Source organism: Emydura macquarii, unplaced genomic scaffold (assembly GCF_026122565.2).
Source record: "Emydura macquarii macquarii isolate MOO-44397 ecotype Brisbane River unplaced genomic scaffold, CSIRO-AGI_Emac_v2 contig_383, whole genome shotgun sequence".
Taxonomy (NCBI): Eukaryota; Metazoa; Chordata; order Testudines; family Chelidae; genus Emydura; species Emydura macquarii.
The window spans coordinates 4,846,573-4,861,663 of NW_027130520.1; the positions used below are offsets into that span (position 1 = coordinate 4,846,573).

General features: G+C 41.0%; 1 protein-coding gene across 1 annotated transcript in view; it reads right to left on the reverse strand.

The window, feature by feature from the left end:
• Positions 1-15,091, reverse strand: part of NIPAL2 (NIPA like domain containing 2) — a 52,161-nt gene that overhangs the window by 11,878 nt on the left and 25,192 nt on the right. Inside the window, exons 4-7 of the mRNA XM_067535879.1 lie at positions 13,030-13,089; positions 10,747-10,868; positions 3,149-3,245; positions 1,004-1,139 (exon numbers count right to left, since the gene is read on the reverse strand). Of these exons, the coding sequence (XP_067391980.1) occupies positions 1,004-1,139; positions 3,149-3,245; positions 10,747-10,868; positions 13,030-13,089 (415 nt within the window). The remainder of the gene's footprint in view (positions 1-1,003; positions 1,140-3,148; positions 3,246-10,746; positions 10,869-13,029; positions 13,090-15,091) is intronic.

Consider the following 15,091-nt stretch of genomic DNA (forward strand, 5'->3'; position numbering starts at 1 on the left):
AATGGTGCAATCAGCAACAAAAGCATAGGGACAAGGATAAAGAGAATGGACTCTCCTTTCAGCTGGGAGTTATATTTTACATTGCTTCTGCCATCAGCAGTCCCAGTGGCAATAATAAAACAAATCACTTAGCAGGCCAGAGGCCAGCACAAAAAAATCATGATTTTGCGGAGTGCTCTCCAAAAGTTAACTATTTCCTAGAAAGGCTCAGGCATACCTAGCTATCACTTTAGGCACAAATTTCATAATGGCAAAACACAGCATGTGGATTTAGCAGAAGGGGATGATAAGATAAGATAATCTACTACTTCCACCTTAGGAAAATAGGTGAACATAAATCTAAGGGCAGGTCTACACTTAAAACATTGCTGCTCTAGCACTTTAATTAAGACATTCTAAGATGATGGGAGAGCGTCTCCCCATTGGCTTAGTTAATCCGCCTCTGCAAGAGGCGGTAGCTTTGTTGGCGGGTTGACATAGTGCTGTCTAAACCTGCGCTTAGGTCAGTGTAACTATGTCACTCAGAAGTGTGGATTATTCACACCCCCAAGCAACATAGTTATACCGAAGTAATTCTGTAGTGTAGACCAGGGGTAAGAGGGAATAAGCAATTCCTTTTCTAAATTTAAGATGAAGTTACTGAAAGTGTATTGATTATTTGATTAATTGGTTAGCAGCGATGGATCTAAAAACTGCATAACAAAGTAACAGAAAAAAAACAACAGGAAAATAACAATTTTCCATCACAGTTGGGTTTAAGACCTGTGGTAAAAATAAATTTGCATTTTGAATGAACTTTAATTGTTTGTTAATATGAGAAGAAGGTGCCATCATAATACATCAAAGTGAAATCAACCGATGAGAAATAAAGTATAAATAAATAAAATAATCAGTGAAGGCAATTGGTGTGTTTAAGTGTAATTCACACCAGGAGCCAATAAGTACTAGTAATTAACAAAACCAGCGGATAAATGGGAGGAAAGGTTAGCAGCAACTAACTTACTTGACTTGGAAAATACAAGATGTCACCATTATAATGAGCATGGTATAGAAAACTGGGTATGTTAGCTGCATTTTGCCCTTTGCAGAGAACGTTATCATGCCTGCCACAGCCTTTACTGAAATGATAGTCAATGATGCTGGAAAAGAGAGAGAGAGATGTTAGCAAGGTAGAATTATAAGCATTTACCTCAGAGTGTCAGTGCTGCAGAAAGACACATTGATCAGCAGGATATTAAAAAAAGTTAGTTATGTTTTTAATCCTTCTTCTGATTTCCTTTTTAAAATCAATAAAAGGTTTGAAATGCACATTGCCACCAACAAGGCTTGCTTTAAAGGAAAAGCAACAATCTTAATGCCAGCCTCTGAGGAGAAGCACTGCAGCGTGATGTGCTACCAGTGCGGAGAGCAGAATCAGCTTCCACACCACCTGAGCTAGTAAAGGTGCCAATGGATAGATTAAAAGGCCTCAAGCTTTTCCTCTAGCGTGGGCTCTTGATTTGCCCCTGCCCTTGCTGCTGATGCTCAGTTGTGGAGGTTACAATTACCACACATAACAGAACAAATTCAAAACGTAGGTGGTGGCAAGATGAGAAGAGTAAGAGCATGCACATTACACTAATGGAAAATAAAGTAATAGCAGGGGACAGAGCCCCATCACTTGGATCTAATTCCAGGTTCTCCAAGAGTATTCGGTTTCAAAGTTCCAACTTGACCTATTACAGAGATGGGTGCAAAGGTGCAAAATCACATCGACATACAGTTCAGAACTTCCCACCACTCAGGCAGGAGGGCGGGGGAAGGGATTCAGATCTGGGGGTTCTGTTTCAAATATTTTGCTTACAGTAGGCCTGAAAGTTCACATGGGGTGTAAGTGGTGCATAAGCCTCGTGATGGCCTCTCTGTACTGGTGTGAATTTCACCATTAGGGCCAAATTCAAGGACTCCCTTTGCTCCCCTTGAGTTGTATCTTACCTCTGAAATGGTCTTATTGAAACTAATGGGATTGTTCAAGGTAGTACTCAAGATGAGCAAAGGATATCAGATTCTAGCCCATAATGAGTATTATTCCCCCATCTTCCCCTGCTCACCCCTCCCAAAAAAGACACTATGGTGATATATGTAGTTAAAAATCTCAGTCAGTTACAGGGTAGCATGTAGAAGATGGGCGTTGTATTTAAAAAAGAAAAAAACATCCATGTAAAAATGTCTAGTTCTGACCTTCCAGCTGAGGGCTAGATTGCTGAGAAATGAAGAGATTTGTTATGATAGTGTGATAGATAATGGCAACATCCTGCCACATCCTTGGGAGACCTGACTGAATTACGTTTAAGTACCTTTGAGGTCCATTGTATTAAATGAATAGTTTATGTACTCTTATGGGCGGGGATTGTACGTAAACTCTCTAGGGAAGATATCAGGCTTGGGAGTTCAAAGGACTTCACTGAAAATGTACAAGCCAAGAATGGATTTTTGAACAATAAGTGTTAAGTGGATTTTCTGGGGAATACATAGGGAGAGATTAATACAAATGGCAATCTCTAACCTAAATTTAGTGGACCACTGAAGTCTTAATACACATATAAAAAGGTAGTATAGTAAAATATGTTGTATTTGTTACGGCTTCAGTTCTGGGGGGGAAAAATACATACATAGGTGGGAGTAGAGGAATACAGGGAAAAGGTCACAGCAGAACTGCATACAAGCAGAGTGGTTAAGAGGTTTGCTGTTTTTATTTTTAAATTAGTGATTTGTTTTCCTCAGCTACTCCTAGTCACCAAATTTTTTTCTAGCCATATGGAGTTTCAAACGCTCTCTGTAATTCATTCTTCCAGGGATCTAATGATAAAGGCTTACTTCAAATGGCAGAGACAAAAAGCCTTGGACTATCAATGCACGAGTTGGATTCACATAGAAATGCAGATCTACAAATCTGTAAAGCCAAACAGTACTAGCAATAGGTATGTTGAGTAACTGGTGTTGCTTGTTAGAGAGACTTCATTGAAACCACATTAAAACCTAAGGATTCTCCTTCATAGTGTCCCTTTAAACATAGATCTAACATAAGCTAACATGGGGGACCAAGTAATAGAAAGTGACCAAGTGAAAAAGAGAGGAATATTATACAAACAGAATAATATGTTCTTACCTAGTAGTGCTACCATCATTAACAAAACCACAATGTGCTTTACATCCTTTCTTTTATAGAAATACAGAAGAATGCAGAATATTATCATTTCTAAGATCTGGAAACAAAAGGCAAGAAAGGTTACGCTGTAAACAACATCATAAATGCTTCATTCAAAGTCTTTAAAATGTCACATTGATCTGCTCTGCTCAAACAGTTCAAGGGAGGATTGCTTTATTAAGCATCTTCTACTAAAAAGTAACCTTATTTCCAGTCAATTGGGTTAACAAATAATTGTTCTCATAAATCTTTCCTGCTCCTAAGAAATATTTCAAGTTAACTCTCTCATTTCTTTTTGCTTTTCTTTTTCTCTTGATGAGTCTTTTTGCTTTTGAAGATTAAAACAAAGATTGCTTTTCTGTGACAGCAAAGGTACCCATGTCAGCCAAGGATAATCAATACCCCGAATATATAATTCTCAGGATTAAGGAGAAGAGAGCTAGCCCAAAGTAGAATGTTATCTCTTCTAGCTCAATTTTTTTACAGTGCCCATCACCATAGTATCTGACTGCCTTAGTTTCCTTCTCCTTTGCCCTTTTCATCCACCTCAGTCAACAAAACCCTTAGCTAGAACAATCTTCATGTCCAAACTTTCTGCCATGTATATCATGGGGGAATGTATTTAGTTCAGATTATAGCTATGCAATGGTCTTCAACCACTAGCTACCCACCTACTTGTCAGGAGAGTACCTGATGGAAGGTACATTGGCAATACTCAATGACACTCATCAGAGACTGCCCTGCAGGCCATCCACGGATGCTGACATACTCTGGCACTGTATACAATCCAGACTCGCTCCATCTATGTCATCACCATCTTCCGTACTGACAGTTAAATGTACTGGCTTCACTTGTGATCCTAGCTCTTGCAGGTTCCCACAGTAACACTTGCTCTCTTGCCAGTACAGTGACACTTCTGTAACATCAGCAGTTTCAAGGAACAGCCTCATTATTATCAGCAACAGAGTTTGTAGTCACCTGTCAACATTCCAATTTCATTCTGTACTGAAAAATCAGGCAATGAGTGAAACAGCTCTTGGGAGTAACGGAATGAGCAGGCAGCCAGCAGCCCATCTGTAAACAAGTATTTATTCTACTGTCAGTTGAGATGAGGGTCAGATTCACAGGTTGAAACGCAGGCCTGGTTCCTGGCTTACATTAGGGCAGTTTCTGTGGTATTGCTGAAGCTCAAAGCTGACCTAAAGCTGATTTAACCAGCTATGGTATTAAAGTTCCAGCGTAGCCGTGTTAGTCTGTATACAGCAAAAACAACGAGAGTTCTGTAGCACCTTAAAGGCTAACACATTTAATTTCTGCAGGCATAAGCTTTCATGGGCTGTAACCCACTTCATCAGGACTCTCGTTGTTTTAACCAGCTATGGGAGTATTACCACAGGGGAATAGTCAGGCAGCCTCCTTCTCCATTCCCTCCACTGCTGCTGGTGCAGGGACTGTGGCCAGGGTCTTTTATTCCTAGCAATATCTGGTGGCTGGAACGGCCCTTTGGGGCTGTTGGCAGCTGGTATAAATTAAGGTAGCCCTTAGGGGCCCAGATAGTCCAAGGGCTGGAGGAGCATTAAGGTGACTTAAAGCCATCTTTACTCCCTGCCTCCTCGGCTGCACAGAGCGCTTGGGGTCTGAGCCACAGGATAGGCTGATGACTATCTGCCTATAGGTCAGAGGTATAACATGACAAGCATGGCTACCTCTCTCCCCTAGAAGCAGCAGATTGATCGTCTAAGGTACAAGTGCCCTCGTGTATCATCCAGGCCTGCCCCTCCAAGTGCTGTGTGTGTGGAACTCCCGTGCGCGTCAATGGGAATTCCAGCAGTCAGAGAAATGGAGCCAAAGACATGGGGACAATCCCTGGGGAAGGTAGGTGCTCAGAGGGATAACCTCTCCCTCCAAACCTTCTGCGTTCCATTGATGCCCCCACCTCTACCCCCTCACCGAGCACGCTGAGCAGCTGGCTGCAGCTCTGTCACAGCACGCTCTGCTGGTCGGTCTTATTCCACTCAGCTGCCTTAATGGCCACCACATGCTGGAGGCCAGGAAGCTGAGCAGAGCAGGAGGCAGTGTGCAGTAGGGAACCGAGCTCCAGCCAGCCAGTTCAGCATGGAGCCCTACACCAGGAAGCTAAGTTTTCAGATTCTCAGAAGCTGGGGCAGCCCTGACATCCACACCCGTCACCTCGCCCTGGGGTACAAGGCAGAAGCCTGAGTATGCTCCAAATGCCTCATTCCCTCATGTACCATCCTAATGCACAGAGAGCAAGGGCTGCAAGAGCCAGACAATCCTGTGCAAAGTTCTGCAGGCTAACAGAGATGGCGGGCCCTGGGGATGTTGCCCTGAGGATCCTAGGGGGTGGGGGTCAGAAGCAGGATGCCCTGCCATCTCTAAGGGCTTGGGTTGAGAAAGAGGAGAGAGTGTGCTAGGGTAGTGACTAACTGTGGGGAGGGAAGAAAGCACAGTGAGAATCCAACACCACAGCATCCAAATGTTGCAACTCTTACTCTCAATTTTTTCCCAGGGGAAGGGCTGCTGGACCCCACCCTTTAGGTTTCTTCTCCCGTTCATTTCTTTAAAATGTGGTTTCACCCTTGCCCCAAGTGTAATCATAGAGGCAACCTTAGATCCTAGAAGGGCCTGGTTGTTGCACTGAAATGCCTATGGACACTGATTGTAGAGTTAGGGGTTGTGGTTGCAGTTATAAGGCATTCACTTTTCCCGTGAAGAAAGATCGCATTAGTAAGCACATCTATCTGCAAGATTTGCTTACCCAAATCCTGTGCCACATTAACAAAAAAATAAATAAATATAGTATTAGAAAGCGTCAGCAAACCACAGTTTGTTTGAATCAATTTTCCAGCTGGACCTCACACTTATCCCTTGATTCCATAGGCAATGGGCGGATAACTCAATCTCACAGAATTATTCATACTACAAATATGGCAGGCTTTTCCCTCTACTTTAAGAAAATAGCCAATATAGGAAACAATTTTTTAAAAGTGTGATTTTATACAACTCTTTAAAGCGTAAAGTGCTTTGAATAAGAAAAGCACAAGAATTGCTTTACTGGGCTAGTCATAGTCTAATAATCTACAGAATTCATCATTTGAGATGACTGGCAACATACAGAATTTGATTTAACCTGTACAGGTGAAGCCTGGGCCAACCGATAGTAGAAAACAGGTCTGATCCTCCATTGGCTCAATGGAGTTGCCCCAGTCTTTTCCTCCGTGTAACAAAATTAGCAAGAGAGACTGAGGTCATGGCGTGCCTAGCAGGTGCTTCATCTCACCCGGCCTCCCTAGCACAACCTATGAGAGCGTGTTGAGGGAAATAGGTGACAGCATCAGTAAAGTTAGCAGCTTTGTAATCCCCTCCATCGGCTCCATAACGCCTCTTACGTCTAGATGAAAATATCAGACCTTAGGGTTGTGGCAATAACAGACTTCAAAACAATTCCAATTTTGACACCAAACCATTGCTAACAGAATGGAAGAAGGAACGTTTTAACATTTGTGGAAAGATAGTTCACTCTAGGAAGGGAGTTTCAGGCAGTGACTCCTTTTATATCACTGGGGCACCATTACAAGATACTATCAGAAACTGGTAGCATCTAGGAGCTCTGCCATTCCTCCTGTCACCCTGATTTCATACTAGGCAAGAACAAGCAGCCACAAAACAAACTCCATGTGCGACCTCTCCTATGTAGACAATGAAGTGCTACTCAACCCCACTTTTGTTTCCACATATACTGCCACTCTGCATGTAAAATTAAATCACACTCACCCTTCACCTCACAGAACTGAAACCATTACAAGAGATTTCAAAGTAAGATCAACCTTCACAGAGCTTTATCACCATTACTGGTACAGTCTAACTATTCCTTCTGTTGACCCAACATCTGTAACCAAAACAGCGGGTGCTATTTTTTTGCTCTTTTCTCACCGTGGGATACCGTGTAGCCCCTTTATAGTATTTCTTTCTTTAAAAAGAGCAACATTTATATTAAGGAATGTAAAAGTGTAGCAGAGTCCCGGACCTAGCTGAGGGATGCAGGACTCTTCCATTAACTCATCCTGTGGTCAGGTTCCTGAACAATACATGCAGATGCAGAGGTACTTATGCTAGCAGGATGAGCTTATATTCTGCTAAATGATAATATGAGGGGTTGTAGTGTCTCTCTGAGGGAGAGGGAACTAGAACAGATGAAGTCCAGCAGGGAAATCCCTGGGAACAACCAAGCATGAGGATAGTGCTTAGGGTGATGTTTATGTTTTGCTGCTGCTATTTAAATTAACAATAAATGCCAGAAGTGGAGTAAATCTGGATTACATTCAATATGCAAATAGTCTGTTCAAAAGCAGGATAGGATCTTCACCTGCTTAAAAATAATTATTGATATAAACAATCCATACAAAAAGCCTACACCTAACCAAGATTTATTATTATGTTCTCCATTTTACCAACAGCTCTTTCACAGAAGGCATCAGGTCAAGAAGCCATGCTGATTCCCAGAACTATTTTTCTGGGCAATGAAGGGACCATCAATCAGGAGGATGCTCATTCCTCTAGACACTTTGCAGAAAAAGCTAAAAAAAGCTTTGAACCCGCTACTGTAGGGATTAAATATTAACAGGGCCCAAGCATAACTTTTCCGGGCACAGTACAAACTTGTAACATAGCTCCCTCCCACACACATACCACAATCCCTCATCCCATACATACAATCTTATGAGCCATGAAAATTTTTTTCCTCATGGTAATGGAGGGTTGCAGCCTGGGCCTTGCCACCCAGGGCCTCCAGGCCCCGGTAAAGTGTATTAGCCACCCAAATGTTCACTAGATTTCTGTTAAATTTAAGGAAACTTAAGAGCTCCATCTATGCTTGATGGCTTCTGTGGCAACTCAACGTGCATAGAAGCAAAAGGAACTCTCCACCCTCTAAAAATAAGATATTAGTTCTTATTCAGGTCTGGTTAGGTTACTGCAGTGTCTCAGTTGTTGATTCTTGGGGCCCAGTCCTGACAGTTGTTTCACGTGGGAAAAACCGCTCTGCTTGTGCAGAGCTGAATTGATGTCAGCAGGGTATTACATGGGAACAGTTTTCCACCTTCCCATGTGGAACAGTTTGCAGGGCTGGGGTGTTAGATTTTTCAGTGGTTCACACCTTCTGATTACTTTTAGAAAAGCTGTCTTTCTGTTGCATTAACTGGCATGTCTGTATTATACTGTGGTACTGACTTGCTTCTAAATATACTGGAAGCTCCACAATTCTTGCTATGTTTATATATAACACCACTAAACTTGTGCAAGGCACTTTACAAACAAATAAGAAGGCAAGGTCACCATCCCAAGGAGAATATTTATATTAGGATTTTGTATTAGCACACATCATTGGAGCATCTGGACACTTCCCTGATCAATGAGATTTGCATAGCAGGGTCCCTAGGGGAGCCTTTGCCTCTTCTCCCTTCTCTGGCAATAAAAAGCTCTTAGTAGATGAAAACAAGGAACAGAAGGCAACAGTCCTAGCCATTGAATAAGTGTTGATATCCAACACATGCCTTTTGGATCTATTTGTTCGTTTGTTTTCTCTCTTGTCCTATCCCCCACCCCAAGCTGTAGGCATAGAAGTGGGTATTTGGGAGTAAGAGAGAAGATGAGACAATAGGTCTTGTGGAAGAAGTGAATTTTAAGGAGATTGTTTAATGGAGGCATGCTTGAATAGGTCATGGAGGGGGCTTCAGGCATCGGGGACTATGTAAGTTTGAAAGAAAGCAGAGAGGCAAAAGTGGGGGAAGGAAATAAAGGAGGGAAGTTAGTCATGGTGTTTGGACAGAATGAAGGAGTCAAAGGGGCAAGTGAAAGGAGACAAGGTTTGGCGGGTAAGCTGTCAAATGTCAAGCCTTCACAGACGCTGATAGGAATATCTAGATGTATGTGGGCTGATTACTGAGCGTAGACACTGCACTGGATTAGGTAAAATATTAGCTAATCAAGGTAGTGCTTTTATTTGTAAGTAATCTTTAAAATAAGGGATAGGGATTTCCTTCTACCCCTTTAAAATTTCTCCTGGGAAAAGCAAGGCATCTAAGCATGGCCTCAATCTCCTGAAATGGGAGAAGGCCCTATTCCAGACAAGCCAGTGATTTTGTGAAAGTGTTAGTTCATTGACACTGAAATATCATTTGGCGTTTTAGCAAAGCAAGCCGCTCACTAAAACCTGTGCTATCAATGAGGGTGGTCTGGGTACTATATTTTTCAAACATCTTTAAATGAAGCTTTTTAAGAATGCAAGGCAGCTATTTTAAAATGGTTCTTAAGAAAGTCAGGCCTTTTTAGACTATAGAACAACACAGCTTCAAAACTGCACAGGATGAAGCTATCCAACGTCCACTGATATCAAGTTGTGTGGCTGAAACTCCTCACAGCGCCTTGAAACCAACTCTGTTGCATGACTAAAAAAGCATATTTTGATTTATGGAGAGGACCCCCACCCATTAATCTCATCTATTGATCTCTATATCATCGTCTTTCATGAGCTTTGAAAAAGCACATTCAATAGAAGAAAGAAAGGATATTTACTATTATCTTGTACTGACTGTTTTATCAATAGTCTTATCTACAGTGTAGGTGCTTTGTGAACTGGTAAACTGTCTGGAGTAATGAGGCCTGGGGGTGAGTCTGTAAGTAAATTAACTTCTTAATTGAGCATCCTGAAATCTTTTCTTATTTGACAAAGTCATTTTTAAAAATGACGAAACATTAATAAATTTTGGGGGGCAAGCAGGAAGGAAAAAAGTCTGGGGTTTATAGCATATTGCAACTTCTACATCCAGATGAAGCAGCTATTTTTCTGCGTTCTTGAGAGAGAGACAGACATATTCTTCCCACTCACTGTGGTCTCCTTCTTGAAACTAATTAGGATGCATCAAAGAGCAAGGATGGATTTTGAAGATTTGTATATAGAAGCGCTAATCAACGTGATATTTTAGTATTGGAATTCAAATTCAGATGTTGATTAACAGCTAATGGCAACGGTGCAGAGTCATTCACTCAGCTGAGCAGTGGAATAAGGAGTCTTTTGTCTAGGCTGTACAACACGGGGAGCGCCACTGAGCCACCTATACAAAGAAGAAATAGGGCTACATCTTCAAAACCACTATTATTTCAATTTCTAAATAAATAAATAAATTTAGATTAATGTACAGAAAATGTGGAATAAATACATTCAAATCAAGTACAACCAGTGCTAATACTTACGCCCTCCCAAGCCACTAACATTTAAATTCTTCTCTCCTTCCAAATTCTCACCCTTTTCTTAACCAACAATCAGCTTTGCAAGACACCTGGAAGTTCAACAAATTTCAGTATCTGTTGGACCCATGGTATGGAGAGGAGGAAAGCACTCGAGGAGCTGAGCTGCAGCACATGGCTATGCCCATGGTACTGAGACCATTTTGTTTCAGGGGAAGCTGTTTGACAATGTGACTTGTAATGCAAAAATCAAAATATTTTGACAAACAGAGAATTATAAACAAGAAACTCACCACATAGATCAGAAACTGCCAGCTAACTAAATAATTCTCTATTTTAGTCGCCGTGATCTCCTGGGTTACATTTGGAGCAAATGTCACCAACAAATATGTTCCTGCAATTGTTAGGGTTCCACCTTTAAATCAAAGCACAGATTACTTTTACAAAGTATATTATTGTCCAATTTACCCTTCAAGCCCCTTTGAAAGTAGTTTCTAGCATAAAGTTAAGTCTACTGAATCAGATATGCAATTAGTTAGTCATGCTGCCTGCATCTGAAGTCTTATCCAGTATAGTTTTTAAATAAAACTCAGAAGAATCTTGGGGAACACCTTCAGAAATGTAAAGAGAAATTATCAGCATAGTTTCATACTTTTCTGAAATAGGACCCTGGTTCAGTAAAGCATTTAAGAACATGCTTGGCTTTAACACCAAGTGCAGGACAAAGGAAACTCAGATTTCTTATTTCTGATAGTCATGACCACGTCACATGAAATAATTGTCAGCTAAAAGGACATGCCGTTTATTGAAACACAGGGCAGATTCTCAGTTGGTGTAAATCAGTGTCTCTCCTCTGAAGTCAAAGTAGCTACAGAGATTTACACCACTAAGGCTCTGGCCTGGAATCTCTAAATGCAACAGATCACAGAATCTAGGATAAAATCATACCCATAGGGTAAGAAGGGACCACAAGGATCATCTAGTCTAACCCCCTGCCGACATGTGGGATTTGTTGTGTCTAAACCATTCAAGACAGATGGCTATCCAGCCTCTTTTTGGAACCTCCATGTGACAAATTCATAGCTAAGTGTGAGGTTGACATGACGCCAGCCCTTTGCCACTCCCTACCATCCTTGCAGATCTACAAACTGTTTCATAAAAGGGCAGAGTTGATTTGCCAGAGGCTACTCAGCTATCCAGTTGTAAGGGCCCCTTTTCAAGGTCAAACTTGTATTATTGTGTTTTTAATAAAAGTCTGGAACTTCTGCCCTGTGGATAGCCAGCTGACACACACAGATGTTCCTGCGGATATCTAGATGTAACTGGGCTGATTACTGAGTTCAGAAGCTCCATTGATTAGCTAATATCTTACCTAATCCACTGTAGTTTAAGTAATCATTAAACATTCTTGGAAACCAATAAATCAATATGGAACATGAGGTTTAAGAATGCAAAACAAAGCACATCAGCAGGACGTTGCTGGCACTGCTACAGAAAAGCAGAAACTGTTCTATATTTATGTGCCTGCAAAAACATCACCATATTTCCCATTATACAGCTCATTCCTATGGAATGCAGCAACATTGTTAAATGCTTCATACAAAGTCAAACTAACAGAAATAAAATAAATCAGTGTTGAATGTTAGTTAAAACAATGTGCAATGTATAATGCTATGATCAGTTGAGGGATGTAGTCTCAGTGTATCAGCTGAGCTGGCAGACTTGGATCCAAAACCTAAGTAAATATTACAGGTTGTTGGAACAACACTGAACCTCTTTCTCCAAAATGTGCACAACGATAGTTGTACTATCGTTATCATACTATGGACTAAATCCTGCTCAATTTAGTCACATGAGTAGTTCCCAAAAATATCAATGGCACTGCTCACTTGGGTAATTCATCTGGGAAGGCATGGTTTAAAAAGCAAAAACTGAAAACCTCCTTGTCTCTTTCTGTTAAAATGCTCGATTCCTTCAGGCTATAAAAAAAGAATGCAGAGCAAGAGTTTTGAAACACAACTAAAATCTTTGATGCAGCCAGAAAATTTACTGTTTTTACAACAAAGAGCATGTTTCTCAGTAAGACATTTGACAACATGATTATCTCTGCTGCTTTTTTGGAATGACTATGACTAAGTTATTATAAAGGAGTAAATAGTTGTCATTTTTCAAATGAAGCTTTAATTTTTGTGTAATATCTACAGTGTAAAAAAAACCCCTTTAATTTGAAAGAATAGTTAATCACCTAGCTGTTTTTATTGAACTTGCATCATATTCATAAAATACTGAATACTATCTCAGTGTTAAAAATATGCAATGAAAGAGTGAACTTACGTAATTAATTACTACCATATGTAAACACTAAGTTATAGCTCTGAGGGTAGAGGATTTTGGATCACTATCTAATTTTCATGTACAAATAAGATTTTCCTTCTTATTGTGACACAAGTCCAGTTTTTAAAGTATATTCCTTTAAACATTTGCTGGGGCAAGTGGGGGTGTTAGAGGAGTTTGAGAGTTCCAGCTTGCTAAGCATATGGAACCACACATGCTTGTGTTAGCAACTGCTTACTTACCTAATATATCAGCAGTCCTCATGGTTTCTTTTAGGAATAAGACAGAAATGAACGCACTACCTGGAAAAAAAAATCTTATATATTTAGTAGAATATACAGCACTGTATTAAAAGGGGGTGGGCCAAGCATAAAACACATAATAACTGCTATAATGGGTGCGGCATGCTTTGTCATGCAGACACCAACGCTCAGTGCAGTGGCAGTATGTTCAAGGGACTGGGAACAGGGACTTCTGGCATCCAACTGAGCTGCCACTTACCTAAGAACACAAGAACACCTGTGATGAACAGCGGGAAAGGCCTTAAGGCTTCTGAGAGGAACACAAGAACATAAAGGCAAAGCAATGCATATCGGAAAACATGATCCAACTATACGTATAGATTGATGGGATCTAAATTAGCTGCTACCACTCAAGAAAGAGATCTTGGAGTCATTGTGGATAGTTCTCTGAAAACATCCACAGCAGCAGTCAAAAAAGCAAACAGAATATTGGGAATAATTAGGAAAGAGATAGATAATAAGACAGAAAATATCATATTGCCTCTTTATAAATCCACCGTATGCCCATATTTTGAAGACTGAGTGCAGACCTGGTCACCCCATCTCAAAAAGGATATATGGAATTGGAAAAGGTACAGAAAAGGGCAATAAAATGATTAGGGGTATGGAGCAGCTTCCATCAGAGGAGAGATTAATAAGACTGGGACTTTTCATTTGGAAAAGAGACGACTAAGGGGGGATATGATAGAGGTCTATGAAATTATGACTGGTGTGGAGAAAGTAAATAAGGAAATGTTATTTACTCCTTCTCATAATGCAAGAACTAGGGGTCACCAAATGAAATTAATAGGCAGCAGGTTTAAAATGAACAAAAGGAAGTATTTTTTCAAACAATGCACAGTCAACCTGTGGAACTTTTTGCCAGAAGATGTTGTGAAGCCCAAGACTATAACAGGGTTAAAAAAAAACTATATAAGTTCCTGGAGGATAGATCCATCAGTGTCTATTAGCTAGAATGGACTGGGATGCAAAACTATGCTCTGAAGTGTCCCTAGCCTCTGTTTGCCAGAAGCTGGGAATGGGTGACAGAGGCTGGATCACTTGATCACTTGAGGATTACCTGTTCCGTTCATTCTGAAACACTTGGCATTGGCCACTGCCAGATAGCAGGATACTGGGCTAGATGGACCATTGGCCTGACCCAGTATGGCCGTTCTTGTGTTCTTAAACAGATACAGTTCAAGCAATGAGACCCCCAAGTGTGAACATTGCTTATACCAGTATAACTTATTCATCACATAAAATTAAAGTGCACAAAACTGAATGTAGATTAGTCCTTAGTTTGTATTCCCAGCTGTGCCCACTTCATGGCCTTGTACAACTTTGAATCTCTCTGGGCCAGTTGATTCTTCTGTACAGGTGTATGATAATATTTCCTCACACTTGAGGTATATAATATTTGTAGAAGTACCATGAAATCTGTGGATGAAAGTCATTGTATACATGCAAATTACAGGACAAACTTTCTGATTTGCACTACTGACTAGGATACCGGTTGTGATTTGCTGAAATCTGAAAATTAACGAACATGTAACACACCTTCAGGATTAGGTACTTTTTAAAGGTCTTCCAAGGGGCCCTGTGATGAGCAGTGGGGAGGACCTTAATGGTTCTGAGAGGAAGGCAGAGTCAGGAGCATCTCAACTCAGTCCAAAGACATGTCCTATTTTCTGGGAGCCAACTCCTTTCCCTGGCCAGCTCTCTCATTTTACCTCTCTTCCCCCAATGCTTGCTGCCAGCCCTGCTTCTTGGGGGGATGTGGCAGTGGGTGAGCAGTTCAGAGCAGAAGCAGTGGGCTGAGGGCAGGGATTTTCTGGCAAGGAATCCAGAATGGACCTATTCGGAAGAGTCAGATGGAGACCATGGCTGGATGAGTCTAGGCCAGGAAAAGCATGACATTGTTGACATCCCCGGAATGCAGGTTCTATTCCAGTACACAGATGGGATGTGGGCCTTCGGAGGTGAGAACTTAATGGAAGCCTCTCATTTAAGAGAAAGAAGG